The 15,988-nt window shown below is 60.2% G+C and overlaps 2 protein-coding genes across 5 annotated transcripts in view; one reads left to right on the top strand and one right to left on the bottom strand.

Annotated features, from left to right (window-relative positions):
* Positions 1-10,020, top strand: part of ARHGEF16 (Rho guanine nucleotide exchange factor 16) — a 26,346-nt gene extending 16,326 nt beyond the window's left edge. For all 3 annotated transcript variants that reach the window (XM_004425510.3, XM_014783813.2, XM_087446961.1), the window contains 9 exons: positions 1,338-1,490; positions 1,662-1,791; positions 2,625-2,699; positions 3,042-3,134; positions 4,601-4,752; positions 5,242-5,430; positions 6,330-6,403; positions 6,994-7,095; positions 7,906-10,020. In XM_004425510.3, coding sequence (XP_004425567.2) covers positions 1,338-1,490; positions 1,662-1,791; positions 2,625-2,699; positions 3,042-3,134; positions 4,601-4,752; positions 5,242-5,430; positions 6,330-6,403; positions 6,994-7,095; positions 7,906-8,045 — 1,108 coding nt within the window. In that variant the 3' untranslated portion in view covers positions 8,046-10,020. The remainder of the gene's footprint in view (positions 1-1,337; positions 1,491-1,661; positions 1,792-2,624; positions 2,700-3,041; positions 3,135-4,600; positions 4,753-5,241; positions 5,431-6,329; positions 6,404-6,993; positions 7,096-7,905) is intronic.
* MEGF6 (multiple EGF like domains 6) overlaps positions 10,003-15,988 on the bottom strand; it is a 112,418-nt gene continuing 106,432 nt past the window's right edge. For both annotated transcript variants that reach the window (XM_087446946.1, XM_087446954.1), the window contains one exon: positions 10,003-15,988. In XM_087446946.1, coding sequence (XP_087303072.1) covers positions 15,924-15,988 — 65 coding nt within the window. In that variant the 3' untranslated portion in view covers positions 10,003-15,923.

Genomic DNA, 15,988 nt, shown 5'->3' with positions numbered 1-15,988 from the left:
TTGAGGACCTGGGACCTCCTCCCCATCCCGCCCTGCTTCCCCTGCCTGGGCAGGTGAATAGTAAGGGCCACCCTCAGCCTGGTCACTCCCCAAGGAGGCGTGTGGGCCACCTGACGTTCCCCGCGTGGGGGCAGGTCTGCGCTCAGGGACTCTGCTCTCTGTCCATCAGCCATCTGTCTTATCTCCCAGATGGGGCCGCCCCAGGAGCCCTGCTCAGGAGGGCTTTGAAAGAGGTGGACTTGGGAGAAACGCTGCCGTCCAACGCAGCCTCCAGCCTGGGGTTCGGCTGAGGAGCCCGGCACTGGGGGGAGGGCCACAGGGGAAGGGACTTCTGTAGGGTAGAGCTCTTGGGGTGGGAGGGCCTCCTGGCTGCCATGGCCAGGGCCTGGAGAAGTGATGGGGCCTCGGGGTCCAGCACTTTCCAGCTATGTAGGATGCACTGGAGGCTCCAGCCCCGGACTTGCACACAGGCAACCTGACATGGGTCCAGCCAGGCCCAGCTACGGCGGCAATGGCTGCCTGTGGGGCAGAGCCCCGGCGACACTGGGCCAGCACTTCATGCTCATCTCCCTGCCTGAGGCCTGGGTTACAGAGGAGCCTCAGGAGGAGATCCCAGCAGGAATCAGGGGGTTGGTAGTCTCCTCCAGAGAGTCTGCCCAGAGCTCCCGCCCCGTCCCTCGACCCTGCCCCAGCCATGCGTGAGATCCTGGCAGCTCTGACCCAAGTCCCAGGGAATCAAGTCAGAGTGACAAATTCTCCATCCTGCCTGTCCACATCCCACGATACTGCTAGAATCTGCCAGAAGCTAGTGGGAAGTGGCCATGGCTTTGGCCATGGGTATTTACCCTGTTATTTCAGGTTTAAGGAGCTGATCTGTCCTGGGGTTTTCCTAGGAGGACCATGGCTTACAGCCCTCTGTCAGGAGCACTGGCCCAAGTCCCGCCAGCCTGGGCATTCGATCCACCACAAGCCTGCTGTGCTGGCTCTGGGAGCTTAGCTGGGTTCCTGCCTCGTGTGCATGTGTGTGCATGCGTGTACGTGATGTCATGTGTGTGCATGTGTGTGGTGGTACGTGTGTGCGTGTGTACATGATGTGTGTGTGGTGGCACGTGTGTGCATGTGTGTACGTGATGACACGTGATGGTGTGTGATGTGTGTGCGCATGCGTACATGTGATGGCACGTTGTGCGTGTGTGTACATGGTGTCACATGTGTGCATGTGTGTAATGCCATGTGTGTATGCGATGGCATATGTGTGTACGTGATGGCATGTGTGTGCATGCATGCATGTGATGTGTGGCAGTGGACAACCAGGGCCTGGTCCTCACCCCCCGCAGTTTCTTCGAGGACCTGGAGCGGCGGCACAAGGCACAGGTGTGTGTGGAGGACATCAGTGACATCCTGGAGGAGCACGCCGAGAAACACTTCCACCCCTACGTCGCCTACTGCTCCAACGAGGTCTACCAGCAGCGCGCTCTGCAGAAACTGACGTGAGTGGGGCCTCGGGGCCCCAGGAGGGTCTGGGCTTGGAATAATCCGGCACCTTGGTTTTGGAGCACATTCCTGCTCGCAGCCTGTCTTCTGCAGGTCCCGCCTGATTTCTGTGTGGGCCGGCAGCACCTCCCCCTGCAGCTGAGGGGAAGCCCTGTTCTCTGTTGCAGAAGCAGCAATGCCGCCTTCCGTGAGGTCCTGAGGGAGATCGAGAGGCGGCCCACGTGCGGGGGCCTGCCTATGATCTCCTTCCTGATCCTGCCCATGCAGAGGGTGACTCGGCTGCCCCTCCTGACGGACGTGAGTACATGGCCCAGACCCCGGCCAGGGGGAAGGAGGCCGGCCTGCCGAGGGACCTGAGCTGCCCGGGGCCCCACCTTCGGTCAGGCGTTGCTCCCTCTTGACTTTCTCCCCGACGCTTGGCCTGTGTTACGTGACAGTTGTGAGGACAATTATACGAAGTCTTTAGTGGCCACGACAACTGTCACCGTCGCCCGCAGAGCTCTCTGGCGGGAGCTGTTCAGCACTTCGTGGATTTTCCTCCACTCACTTAATGGTTCACGTGGTTCATTCTCATCAATGAGTCTGATCTGGTGTTGCCTAGACCCCTGCCAAGCGTCAGTCCTGGGCTGCTCCCTGGAGTGGCTCCTGTCTCTGAGATGCCGGCTCATGGCAGAGGGGCACATGGGTGAAAGGTACACACACATGCACACATACACACGTGCACACACAGACATGCACAGTGCATACACATGCACATGCACATACGTGCAGGTAAGCTCCCAGAGGCAGCATGTGGCCCGTGCTCAGTGGGTCAGCTGTCTAAGCCAGATGGGACGCCAGACCCTTCCCTCTGGGAAGTGTAGAAAGAGAGGTTTCGGGGGCCTCCCCAGGCTGGGCTGAGATGGCCAAGGACTGGAGGGGTGGGGTCCTGGGGGGAAGCGCCCGCTCCAGGTTCCTACATGACCAGCCTGGCCTGGCAGAGGTCAGCCTTTGGGGGCTGGCTGTTGACTCCCCTGCAGCCCCCGCTGGGGTCTGGTGTTAGTAGGGGAGCCCCTGCCCCATGCAGGCCCCTGAGGCTGGGGCGCGGGAGGGTACTTGGCACCTTCTCACATCTGGTGTCTTCTCTGCAGACACTCTGCCTCAAGACCCAGGGCCACCCCGAGAGGTACAAGGCTGCCAGCCGCGCACTGAAGGCCATTAGCAAGGTGAGACAGGACCCAGCCCAGCCCCGGGGTCTGCCCCCCGACGTCCCCCTCCCTGGATGCCAGAGACCCTGAGGGCAGGGCAGGGAGGGTTTCCAGATTGTCCATCTCAAGCTTTTCCCAGTACCAGTGGGGAAACTGAGGCCCAGAGAGGGTGGAGCTCGGACACAATTGGTGAGCCCATAGCAGGGCAGGGACCAACATAGCCAGGAGGGCAGGCACCACGGGCAGCTAGAGTGGACTGGGCCAGTGGGGTGCTGGGCACACGCAGGGGCCGGACTGCGGCCCACAGCCCAGCCTGCGCTTGTGTGCTCACCTGGCACACACCTGGCACACACTTTGCAGCTGGTGAAGCAGTGCAACGAAGGGGCTCACAAGATGGAGCGCACGGAGCAGATGTACACGCTGCACACCCAGCTGGACTTCGGCAAGGTCAAGGTGGGCAGTCCGGGCACTCAGACCACTCCCTGCCCAGCTGTGTGAGGTCAGGGCTCACTGCTCCCTTGTGAGGGCTGGAGAGAGGCCTCTGGGGGAGCCCACCGTGGTGAGGCCCCAGGTCTCTGCCTCGACCTCTCCAGGCCTCAGTTTCCCCCTCTGGGAGTGTCCCTTGTGACACCCCCGCCTTGGCCACAGCCCTCCTGCCTGAGGCTGGATGGGTGGGAGGGCCTCTCGCCCCCACCCAGAGCTGCATGGGCAGAGGGCAGACCAGCCCCAGGTAGCCTTGTGAGGGGAGCAGGCAGCGGCAGGCCGGTCAGAGGCCTCACCCTGGGCCAGGGCCCCTTCCACCAGGCTGAGAACAGGGAAAGGGGTGACCTCAGCACCAGCTCAGGCTTCCCTGTGAGGCCAAGACGAGTCCATCCATTCTGGGGAGGGGGCCTGGCAGCCCACACCCCCTCCCAAGCAGACAGGGCTCAGACCTCTGCCCCCACCGGCCCCTCCTAGTGTTGTCCAGTGGCTGGCCCAGCAGCTGTCCCCGACAGTGGACCCGGGCCCCCCACCTCGCCATGCCCCAGGCCACTCGGAGGTCAGAGCAAGAACCCGATTTCAGGCCTGGCTGACCTCTGAGCAGGGCCCTCACCTCAGTGACATCTCAAAACTGGTCCTGGCGCCAGGGCAGGAGAGCAGGCGACCCAGGTCGGGGAGCAGTGGTGATGGCCCGGAGCTAGGAGGGTGCCGGGTTCAGAGTCCCAGCAGGTGTGGGGTGGGGCATGTCTGGGGATCAGAGGCTGGTGGGCAGGCCACCTCGCTCCCTCCCCAGCCAGGCCTGCGCTGCCTGCCCTCTTCCTGTTCCAGCTTAACGTGCCCAAGCAGCAGCTGTGTGGGAGGGAGGCTGGGTCTGAGCGCCAGCCTCGTGCCAGGTGTGAGCACTGGCCGTGGTGATGTAGGACTCAGTGTGGCGGGGGCTGGGCGCGTCCTGCCCACCTGTCCTTCACCTGTCACTGCTGTAGCCTGGCCTGCTCTCCAGGCTGCAGTGGGGCGAGTGCTCCATCTGCAGGAAAGGCCCCCGGCCCCTCACACAGTCTGTGTGCATAGATGCTGTCAGCTCCCCCACTGGGTGGGAGGTACGTATGGAGGCTTCCCCAGGGCCGCCTTCGCTCCCTGGCTCTGGGGGAGCACTCCGTGGGTGCCGAGCGAGCCCCTGGGCCTGGTCTGAGGCAGGGTAGGCCGCCCTGGGTTGCTGGGCAGGATCTGGGCCTGGGGCCTGGTGCAGAGCAGCCGCCCCATGAGTGCCTGTTGGCCGACTGAATGACCCTTTGTTTGAGGCTGGGACGCACAGCTCCCTTCCTTGGTCCAGCCCCGGGGACAGCCAGTCACCCGGTTCTCAGAGGCAGGGATAGGTGCCCACCCAGCGGCTGCACATCCCCCTCGGGAATGGTTCATCTCTCCGGCTCTGTCCCCCCCAGTCCCTCCCGCTGATCTCGGCCTCCCGCTGGCTGCTGAAGCGCGGGGAGCTCTTCCTGGTGGAGGAGACTGGGCTTTTCCGGAAACTCGCCAGCCGGCCGACCTGCTACCTGTTCCTCTTCAACGACGTCCTGGTGGTCACCAAGAAGAAGAGGTGGGCCCGCCTATGCATGCTGGGCTGCGCGGCTCGCCCTGGGGAGTGGGTAGCAGCCACGGCCTCAGGGCTGGGCAGGTGGGCTGGGGGCTGGGCAGGTGGGCTGGGAGCCAGCCCTGAGCTTCCTCTGACGTCAGCACTGGGGGTGCACAGCAGGGCCCCATCCTAGCCTGGCCTGCCCACAGCAGTGGCCTCGGTCCCCCTACGCGAGGACATGCGTGCATCTTCCCGTGGGCATGCAGTGCCACACACGTGACCTGACGCGGCCGTGCTGGCTCTGGCTTCCGCCTGCAGACCCAGGTCTGCCCCCCAGGCCACCAGGACCTGAAAGCTCGCGGCCCCTGTTCTCCAGGCTCGCGGGGGCGGCTCTCAGGAACGTCGTCCTGGCTGCTGGGCCCCCAGCTCTGCGGGGAGCCAGATGAGCGGGGGAGAACTCAGGCCACCCACAGACCTGCTGCAGCCTCCGGCTGACCCCCCGTTTCCCCACAGTGAGGACAGCTTTGTGGTCCAGGACTACGCGCAGGTAGACCACATCCAGGTCCAGAAGATGGAGCCCTCGGAGCCCTCTCTGCCTGGGGGAGGCAACCGCAGCTCCTCCGTGCCCCACCTCTTCCAGGTGACCCTGCTGCACAACAGTGAGGGCCGCCAAGAGAAGATCCTGCTGTCCTCGGACTCCGCGTACGACGGGGGCTCCCGGGGGAGGGGCGGGATTCGTGCCACTGATGGTCCTGAGCACCTACTGCGTGCTGGGAACTGTGGCGGTTGCCAGGAACAGCCTTGGCCTCACGGAGCTCACATTCCTCGGGGGGGAGCTCACCAGCCACAAAATGAGCAGCTGAACTGTCCCGTGTGTCAGAAGGGGGAGGACTAAAGAGGAAAATAAGACAGAGAAGGCGGCGCCAGTTGGGGGTGGGTGATGAAGGTCTCATCAGCAAGGCGACCCAGGGAGCAGTACAGCCATGCAAAGGGCCTGAGGGTAGGAGGCCTCTGCTAGGGAGCAGCCACGACAGCGGGGCTGGAGCACAGGATGGGGCAGTGGGGGGTTAGGTCAGAACAGTGTAGGGAGGGCAGCACACAGAAAGATGCTGGCACTGAGGGGCCCAGCGGATGAGGGAGGGGGAACAAGGGGCTCAGTCTCCCTGCTCCCTCCAGCAAGGCCCTGTTTCCAGATGAGAAGCCAAGGCCTGTGTGTCAAATAGCAAACTGACAAGAGGCAGGGGGCTCAGGGCCCAGTGTCGGGACACAGGGCAGCCTGGGTTCTGGGGGTGCAGCTGTCGCCCAGCTAGGACACTGGACAGGTGTCACTCGGGCTCAGCTGACTCGTTCTGTGACTTCCCACACCTTGGCCCCCAGCGTGGGGGGTGAGGGGAGGCCCAGGGCGGCTGCCCACTTACGACTCCTGGTCAGGCAGTGCCTTCATCGCCACTGCCTGTCCCAGCTCCAGGGCTGTGGGGGGACGCTCAGGGACCCCCCATCTTCCCACAGTGCCACACTGGGGGTGGTGTGCATGAAGCCCAAGGTCACCAGGCTGGCGGGCTCGGCCTCAGGGCCTGGCTCACGCTCTCTCTGGCCCCCAGGAGTGACCGGGCCCGGTGGATCACGGCACTCACGCACAGAGAGCGGCAGGGGCAGGGCCCCACCAACAAAGGAGGTGAGCATTAGCCCTGCGCAGAGCAGGGCTCCCGGCCCTGGGGAAGGGGGTTGGCCTGGAGAGGAGAGCTACCGTGCAGCCCTCTGTCCACCCCTCAGTCTGCCCCCAGGGTGACCCGCCTTGGTGAGGGGCCCCCACCCCGGGTACGTGCGTGTCCCTCTGTGCACACAGACCCAGCTCTGTCTCAGGGCCTTGCCCTCCCTGCACTGGGGAGGGAACAGTACCCCGTGCCCAGCAACTGGGGGAGACTGAGGCCACAGGCTGGAGCAGGCTGGCCCGTACATCTGTCACCAGGCTCCGGCCCTGCCCTGGCCCTGTTAGAAGGTGGGAGTGCCATCTGCCAGTGCTGGGCACTTTGCCCTGAAAGCAGGAGCAGCCTGTCCTGCGGCCTCTGGAGGGGCTCCCCTTTAGCTGGAAGGAAGCTGCCACGTGTCCATGTGCTGGGACATCTGGGGGGCCCCTCAGGCCGCACCAATACTAGGCCACGGGATGTGTAGGGAGGTGGAGCCCTGCCCGACTTGGGGCTGCAGAACTCTGAGCCCACCCCTCCTGGGACACCCCCGTCACTAACGCCTGTCCCCTCCCCCCAGACCTGCTCCAGGTGGAGATCACCAAGGCCTACTTGGCTAAGCAGGTGGATGAGATCACGCTGCAGCAGGCAGATGTGGTCCTGATCCTGGAGCAGGAGGATGGTGAGCCCTGGCGGCGGGCACTGGGGCGGGCATGGGATGGGCAGTGGGGCCGGGGCAGGCTGGCGCTGAGTGAGAGTCTGGGGGCCCTGGCGAGGGTCCGGAGTGCACTGGCATGGATGGCTGACCCCGAGCCCAGGCCCCCGGAAGCAGTTACTGCACTGCTCGTGGTGGGCCTCATTCCAAGGCCCCCTGCAGCACCTTCCCTCGAGGACGAGTCGCAGGATCAAAAGTGGGTTCCTTGTCATTGTGTCCTAAGTGGGAGGAGGGTGGCTCTGCTGCTCCCAAGGCCCTCGCTCAGGTTTGCACTGGGCGGGCAAAGCTGGCTGGGGCCAGCTCAACCCCCAATGCCAGTCTCCAGCCCGAGCACCTGACAGAAGACCAGGTGCCTGTGTGGCCTTGAGCAAAGCCCCCTTGGCGGGAGGGGGTGGTGGTCAGCTCTAAGAGATGCCTGGGGGCCGGCCCAGTGGCGCAAGCAGTTGAGTGCGTGTGCTCCGCTGTGGCGGCCTGGGGTTCGCAGGTTCGGATCCCGGGCGCGCACCGACGCACCATTTGTCAGGCCATGCTGTGGTGGCATCCCATGTAAAGTAGAGGAAGGTGGGTGTGGATGTTAGCCCAGGGCCAGTCTTCCTCAGCAAAAAGAGGAGGATTGGCAGATGTTATGTCAGGGCCGATCTTCCTCACAAAAAAAAAAAGAGATGCCTGGCCCCGGCGTCTTCTGGAACAGCAGCTCAGAGGGCTGGGGGTGCCAACATAGGGGCCCCCCCCTGGTGCCCAGGACCCTGCCTTCACCTGCCCCGCATCTGGGTTCAGGATGGTTCTACGGTGAGAGGCTGCGGGATGGAGAGACAGGCTGGTTCCCCGAGGACTTTGCCCGGTGCATCACCAGCCGCGTGGCCGTGGAGGGCAACGTGCGCAGGATGGAGCGCCTGCGGGTGGAGACGGATGTGTAGCCAGGGCGTGCACTTTGGGAGGCCAGGCTGCGGCGGCAGCAGCTTCAATTCATACTCCAGCAGTGGCCGCGTCCAGCTCCGAGGAGTATGGTGTCCTTGTCCCAGGAGCCTGACCCAGCTCTGGGTCTCCCCCAGGCCCCATGGCCTGCAGCGCTGGCCCCAGACACTTCCAAGGAGGAAGATCACACTTGCCTCCCGGGGACTGACCCCAGTCCTGGAGGAGCCCAGCCCACTCCAGCTCTGGCCACCCCGCCCCTCCCTCCTGTGCGCACACAGGGCAGGTGTGCTGAGGTGACGTGATGGAGGAGGATGGCCCTGAGAGCGGTGGGGATGATGTGGGGCCGTCCCCCTCCCGTGCCCTTCCTGCCCCGTGTGGGACAAGCAGGCCTTGAGTGCCCAGGGCTGCCCCACGTTCTGAGAAGAGGGGCAGGAGGTGACCCTGTGGTGCCAGCACTGGAACTGTCACTTGGAGGTTTCCAGAGACATTAAAGTGTGTCTGTAACACCTGGATTTCCACAGCGAATCTGGGCCCAGGTGAAGGCCACCTGAGTCCCCACAAAATCTCCAAGGTGCTGTGGGCCTGGACTGGCCCCCCATGTGTGGTCACCTGTGCTGGGTCCTGGGGGCTTGTCCAGGCCCTCATACAAGGTCACCCCAGACTTGACCTTGGCCCTGGCACACCTGTCATGGGCAAGGCCGGTGGCTCCTGACACCCATCTGCATGAAGCCCCTTGTGAGGCTCAGCCTGACCAGCGGGTCTAGCAACTCGAGGACACAGCAGAGCCTGTGGAGACCCCTCTGGGGTGTTCCCCCAGCCCCCACCTCCCTCAGGGCCCCACCGTGACCCATCCCATCTGCTCCCCCAGGACCAAGGACATGCAGGTGGGGAGAGGCAGGCTGGCCTGTCCTCTGAGCTGGTCGGCTGACTTGGGCTGAGGAAGTGTCCTGCTTCCCGGGAGAAAGTGACAGTGTGCCTGGGTGGGAGGGGCTGCTGGCTGCTGGGCCAGGCACCAGGATGGATCCTGCTCCCCAGAAGCACCTCCTGACAAGCCCTCCCAATTCCCATGCCTGGTGCCCCTCTCGACTTGGGCGGTGCTGTACTCATGGTGGGGACTCCCAGAATTCTCCTGAGAATCTGCCCAGATCCCACTGGGGCTCGGCTTCTGTATGAAAGCCAGGGGTGCTGCTCCCCAGAAGTGGGTGGTTTGGGAGGCCTGCCCTCTGCTCTCCAGCCCTGGGGCCAGCTGTAGGAGGGAGTGGAGGGACTGGGCCCAGGGTGGGGGGCTGAGTGAGGGGTGGAGCTGCTCTGAGCCCCCGCGGACCAGGTGGTGGAGGGGGTCAGCACCAGGAGGACGGGGCAGCTCCTCCCCACTGACCGCCCAAGTGACCTCCGCAGCCTTAGGCAGCCAGAAGGGCCAGGCCTGGGTCAGAGCCGTGCAGGGACTTCGCAGGATCCGGGGACGGCACAGGGCTCAGGGAAGACCCGTGGTCTGGGAGCTTGGGTCACTGGAGATCAGGTCCAGCTCCTCCCACTGCCTGGACAGGTGGAAAGCTGCGCCTTGATTTCTCCCACCTGTGAGCTGGGTTAACTCTCTGCTCTTCCTGGGGCTGCTGTGGGGGGCAGCTGGCAGCCAGGGCAGGGGTGTGTGCACGTGTGCGTGTGTAAGTGCATGTCAGGCAGGAGCCAGTGGGCAGCATCTTTGTGTAAGCCCGGCTACCCCATAACTGGCCTGTCTGTTCTCACAGCTGACCCCTGAGCTCCTCGGGGAGGGCAGGCCAGCCTGCCACCCATCCTCTGCCAGGTAGGTTTTCTATTAATGGAGCAAAGTGGGTTTGGAAAAGCCCTGAGGCCATGTCCTCGTGTTTGTGAGCTGGGGGAGGGCGCAACCTTAATTGAGGCCCTTTCCTTCATAAGCAGGAGTAAGAACGTTTGGCCTGGAGAAAGGATGTCCCAGGACCCTGGGGAGGGGCTACACGGGGGCGGGGCTCTTGGGGGTGGCCGGGTCCACCTGGGGAGGGCCAGACCAGGCCGGCTCAGGACGAGAACTCTTCCAAGCAGGATCCGGAAGTGCAGGCCCGGCTGCGGTGAGGCCTGGCCATGGGCAGTGTGGACAGGAAGGCCAGGGCGTGCTCCAGGTCTTTCCCCCACACGGTGCCTGCTGGAGCCCCTCCAAGGGGCCTCTGCTCAGCCTGGGCTCCAGCCCCAAGGAGCACAGCTGTCATGACCCCCTCAGGCATGGCAGGGCCAGCCAGGGGGTGCTCTGACCTCCCTTCTTGCTGAGCTGGCCCTCTTAGGACGGCAGATGTCCACAGTGTAGGTGCCCAGCTGGCCCTGGCCCCACCCCCCCAGATAACCGGGTCCTGCGGAGGACCCTGCCACACCTGCTTCGCTGGGGAGGGGTCACCAGCACCGGGGGCAGGCCTGGGGTCTCGGGGCAGGGCCTGTCTAGCTCAGCCCCTCCTTCCACCCAACGGCACTGCCCTCCTGTTGCAGGTGAGGAAACTGAGGCCCAAAGACCCTGTGCCCATTGCTGGGGTCAGTGGGCTTGTAGGGGACAGGAAGGCTTCCTAGGATACCAGCCGACCCCAGCAAAGCCTATCCAGAGTGGGGTCCGGTGGGACTAGACACCGAGGTGTCCTAGCCCACCCACAGAGGCCTCTTAGCCTGGGGTACCTGGGGGGACGTGTGTCTGCAGGACGGGGGGGGAATGGGGGCTGGTGCTAGGGCCTTGGGGCGGAGCCACTTCCTCACCTCTGGGAGGTGGGTGCAAGGGGTGTGTGGTTCACTGGAGCACAGAGGCCAGGCGTGAGCGGTCACACAGCTGGACAGCCCACCTGTCCCTCTGTCCGGGGGGAGCAGCCAGGGCAGAGCCAAGCCTTCCCCCGCTACATGCCATCCTCCTGAGAGTGCTGTATGTCCTGGAACCCATGGGCGTCCTGGTAAACTGATGTCTTCTTATGGGGGCACATAATTTACCTAAAGGGCATGTGCTCATATGATCTCCTTGCTTTTCATCTCACTCAACACGGGTCTTAGGATCTCTCTGTGCCACTGTGTGCACACCTGGCTCACTGCTTCCAGCCACTCTGGAACATTCCGGGGCTTCCACCTCCCTAACTTGTCCTTTCTCTGGGTGAACCCCCCACCTCCCTCTACTGGCCCCTGGTGGCCAGCAGGGGCACTGTGTTCAACACCTCCAGTGCCCCGCCCCCGGGCTGTCCATGGAGGGACCCCAGCGGTACCTGGGGGTCCCCATTGCCTACGCCTCGCTTAGAGCCCTCAGACTCCCCAGTTTTTGCCCCTGGGTAAAGCCATCTACCAGTGTTGGGACGGGCGATCTCGGCTTCTCCATCCAGACCCTCCTTGGCTGTTGGGGTTCTGTGACCTCCACTCCCTTCCTCACCGCCCTTTGTTATTTGTCACCATTCCTGACGTCATCCTCATCCGTGTCAGACATCCCAGACCGCCCCCCAGCTGTCACCTGTCTACCCTGTCGCTGGGCCTCTCCTTGAACATGGGATGGCGTCCCATTTGAAGACGGGCCGAGGAGACGTCCTCATCTTCAGGACCTTTAGGTCCTCTCCCACTCTGGCAAAGGCTTCGTGCATCCTCTTGCCAGACGAATCCCCACATGTTGCTGAGTTTCGTAGCCATGCTGAGCAGTATCTTACTCTGTGTTCTGTTCTCTAGCGGGTTGTTGCCAGTGTTGAAGAACTAGTGACTTTTATAGGCTTTGTACTACATTTATGGGATCTGTGAGTTTACGGCCACCCTGCTGGGTTCTTGTTAGCCGTGCTCATTGGTCTGTGGCCCTTCAGCCCTCCTATGGCGACAGTCCAGGCCCTCACACCACCGCTTGTTTCTCCTGCTCATGTGACAGTGTGAGAAACAACTGTCACATGTGACTGCTCAGTGACAGGAGGCCTGGCGCCTCCCAAGCTCTGCTAGGGTCCAGGAGGAGTGACGATGCGCACGCCTTCCGAGTCTTGATCTGAAGGGAATTTACTCATTCATCCCACAATGTCTACTGGGCCCTTCCAGGTTCTGCCCGGGGGTCCAGCATGCAGCAAGCAGAGCCCCCATCCCCAGACTTTGCGTTCAGGTGTGGAAGGACAGCCAAACAGAGACACGGGCTATAACGTCAGGGCCACAGAGGTCAGAAACACCGGGAGGAGGAAGAGCAGAGCCCCAGACGGTGCGTTAGGTGGCAGGGAGGGCCCTGGGGTGGCTTCACTAGGACAGACTTGAATCCATTGGTTTCTCCATTAAACCTGCAGTAGATTCTTGGCACATAAGCATTGTCAAGAAAGCTCCTTTCTGTACCCAGTTTTCCAAGAATTTATATCCTACGTACACGTTGAACTCTATCGAATGCCCTTTCTGCTTCTATCAGACAATCATCTGATTTCTCTTCTCACCCACATACGCTGACACATTTTCTGATGCTAAACTGTCCTTACATTTTAATCAAATCCAATTCCCATTGGATCGAGTTAATATTTTTAAGATATTTTTATTTGAGTAGCTAATATTTTACTTAGGATTTTTGCATACATGTAATGAGTCTGTAATTTTCTTTTCTTTTACTGCCCCCAACATCTGGTTTAGAACCAAGTTGATACTGGCCTCATGGCATGAGTGGACCTGCTTTTCCTCTACTTAAAGTTTCTGGAATAACTTACACTAGATGAGTCCACGGTGTCTTGAAAGTCTGGCACAACCACCTACACCAGTATCTGTCCCAGATGTTACTGGGGGCAGTGGCAGAGGGGGAAGTGGAGAGCTCTGGTTACTATTTGCATTTACTTAAATTATTGGTTTATCCAAGTTTTTCATTTCTACCTACACCAATCCTGGCATTTCATATTTTCCCAAAAACGTACGCATTTTTCTAAGTTTTCAAAGTTATTGTTACATCATTGTTTATAACATTCCTTTTTGTCTTAGTCTCTATTGTGTCTGTAGTTAAGTCTCCCGCCTTCTGCATTTTTTTCTTGCTTCATGTTTAAAAAAAGCATCAATCTTGCTGGAGTTTGTTCTCTCTTATTAGTCTACAAAGAAGGAATTTTGGTTTTGTTAAATGTCCCATTATTCTCCATTTGCTAAGTGTAAAGTTTATTTACATAAATATGTGTATATATATGAATATAATCTATGAAGATAGGCATATATATATATAGCATGTGTGTTAAAGATAATTAAAATTGTATCATTGCTTATGTCTCTTTGCTTCACCTATTGGATTTTGTAACGAACACATTCAAATCGGCAGTTATGATTATTTCTGTTACATCCACCACTGCTATGACTTCCTGAGCCTCTATTGTTAGGTGCATATATGTGTAGATGTATATCTGTAAACAGTGCTTATGATGCTTTTCACCCTGAAATATTAAAACTCCTACCCCAGCTTCCTTGGTTTGCTTCGTATGCCTGAATTTCTGTCCTTCCAGGTGTGTCTTTTATAGTTAACAGCTGTTCAATCACGTTTGCTGTAGTCCAGGGATCCAGGTTTTGATCATCATTTGTAACCATTTGGACTAGGATTTGTTAATCTAGTTTCTTCTCCTTCTGCTTTATTTTTCCTCCTTCCCTGCCTTCCACTGGAGAGACGAACCTTCCTCCAGCTGGTTTAGGAGTTAAACACCCTGTCAGTATGCTGCCGTGGTCATGCCCACGTCACCACGTCCGTCTGCACTGGGGTTTATGGCCTTGTCACTGCCGTAGCTCTTCACCATGTCCCCTGCACCAACAGGGGACGAGTGAGCACAGTCTGCCTCCGCCTCCAACGCTCGCGCGAGTGACACCGTCCGGAGTTTCCAGTGTTGATTAACATGGACATTTGATTCTCTTACTGGGCTGTGTGGGGAATGCAGTGACCATCTCGTGGCGCCCTCCTGGGCTTCTTTCTCTTCTTGCTGAGAACTTCCTCTGAGCACATTTTCAAATCAAGTTTCCGTGTGGTAACCCACTGGGGCCTGGGAGACCCAAGAAGAACGTTGACCTTGCTTTTTAGTGATAGTTTAGTAGGACATAAAATTCAAGTTTCAGATTTTTCCTTCAACACCGAAAACAGCACATCACTGTCCTCCTGCCCTGAGCATTTCTGTTGTAAAGTCTGATGTCTCTCTGATTCCTATTCTTTTTTTCTGGGCATTTTAGAATTTCTCTTTGCTGCTGATATTCTTCAAGTTTTTTAGATTATGGCTTTCTTACTTTTATTTATTTATTTTTTTTGCACTTGAGTCCTTTCAATCTGAGATCACCCACGTTTTGACCTGAGAACTTGTTCGTTTGCTTCATTTCAGTGGTTTTCCTTCTTTTTCTAGGACTTCAATCGGATGGATGTTCAGACTTCCCTCACCCATTTCTAGTGGACTTCCTTTTGTAGTTTCTCTCCCCCTCAGCCCCCCACTGCCTCCTGGGACAGTGTCCTGAGCTGGAAAACCCATCATTCCTCTGTGTCCGTGCCACCCACTCCCTGATGCTCCCACTTCTGCATCCGCACACTCAGTCGTCACCACGGGTCCCGCTCTGCCTGCTTCTTCCCGCATCCCATCACCACTCAGCCATCTCTTATTCCTGCTGGGATATTTATTACATTTACTTCAAAGTCTGAACACGGTGGCCGATCAGTCTGGCTTCCTCTGCTACCGGCCGTTCACTAGTCATCCGTTTAAGGGGACGGGGCTTACTAGAACCCTCCTTGTTTTGCCCTCTGAGATTCTCTGCCCTTGGGGCTATCTAGCTGGGCTGGTGTTGGAGGGGAGAGGAGAGGGGGCCACAGCCCAGACCTTAAGCGTGTGGTGTGACAATCTGGGTCCAACCCTCTCCACTGGCCACCCGGCCCTGTGATGTTCTCCACCCATCACCATGTTTCTGCCCTGAAGATAGGGCAGGCATGGGGGTAGAGGGGGTGCCCAGGCTGCCCGCCACACCACCCCTGCCCTTGGGCCGGCCCTCCTCCCCTTGGGGTCAAGCTTCCTACATAGGTGCCACACTTCCTGCATCTTGGGGCATCTTGGGGCGCCTGGCTGTGAGCTTGTTTTGCAGGTCTGTCCACCTCTGCCTGGGGAAGCCCCTGTGTGCCCCTCTAGAGCGCCAGGATAAGTCTCAAACTTTGTGTGGCACCCCCATCCCCAGGGAGAGCAGAGGCCGAATGGGGCCGGGTGCCTGCCCGGCCTCCCTGGTCAGGGGAGGTTCCTAACCAAACACACTCATGCCAGTGCCCAGGAGGCCGCCACAGTGGGGGCCCCACAAAGCAGCAAACGCACGGACCACGAGGAAGCTGCTGCTCCGTTCTTAAAGACTGGGTTTCACACAGTACCAGAGCCCACGCCCAGAGGCCCCGCAGGGCCCCACAGTCCAGGGTCAGGGCTTCCCGGGGTGGAGCAGGAGCCAGGCAGCCTTCCAGCGCCTGGGGCGCAGCGGGCGTGTCCAGTGCCCATAAATACCTTTACATAAATACGGCAGGTAAACAGGCTGAGCTGCAGCAGCCCTAGGGCCTAGCACCAGAAGAACCTGCTTGGAGGGCAGGGGCCCAAGCCTGCACCTGCACCACACCTGCCCTCAGTCCCGACCCAGGGCGGTGGGAGGGGCGGGGCTTCCTCAGCACACATGGAGGTGCAGCCAGTGCAGCTGGGTGGCCCGAGGTCCGGTCCACTCGCCTGGGCTTGGTGGAGCTGGACCACACATGGTCTCCCTCCTCATGGCCAGATGATCCTTGCAGAGCGAGAGCTGCAGGCTGTCCATGGCCCCTAGAGACAAGGGGAGGGCCGGAGTGCTGGCCCACGGGCTTCCCTCCTTTGTCGTCATCAAAGCCCCTGGTCCCCTTGGTGGCCCTCAGGAGGCAGGCCTCAGCGTGAGCTGCCTAAGAGTTAGTGCTTTTCCGTCCTGCTCCTGAGCCCAGGCGCTGGTCTGTGAGAGGCTGTGTGTGAGGCTG

The sequence above is a fragment of the Ceratotherium simum genome, chromosome 22 (genome assembly GCF_057802395.1).
Source record: "Ceratotherium simum simum isolate JZ-2026a chromosome 22, ASM5780239v1, whole genome shotgun sequence".
Taxonomy (NCBI): Eukaryota; Metazoa; Chordata; class Mammalia; order Perissodactyla; family Rhinocerotidae; genus Ceratotherium; species Ceratotherium simum.
This window is presented reverse-complemented; position numbering and strand designations above follow the sequence as displayed.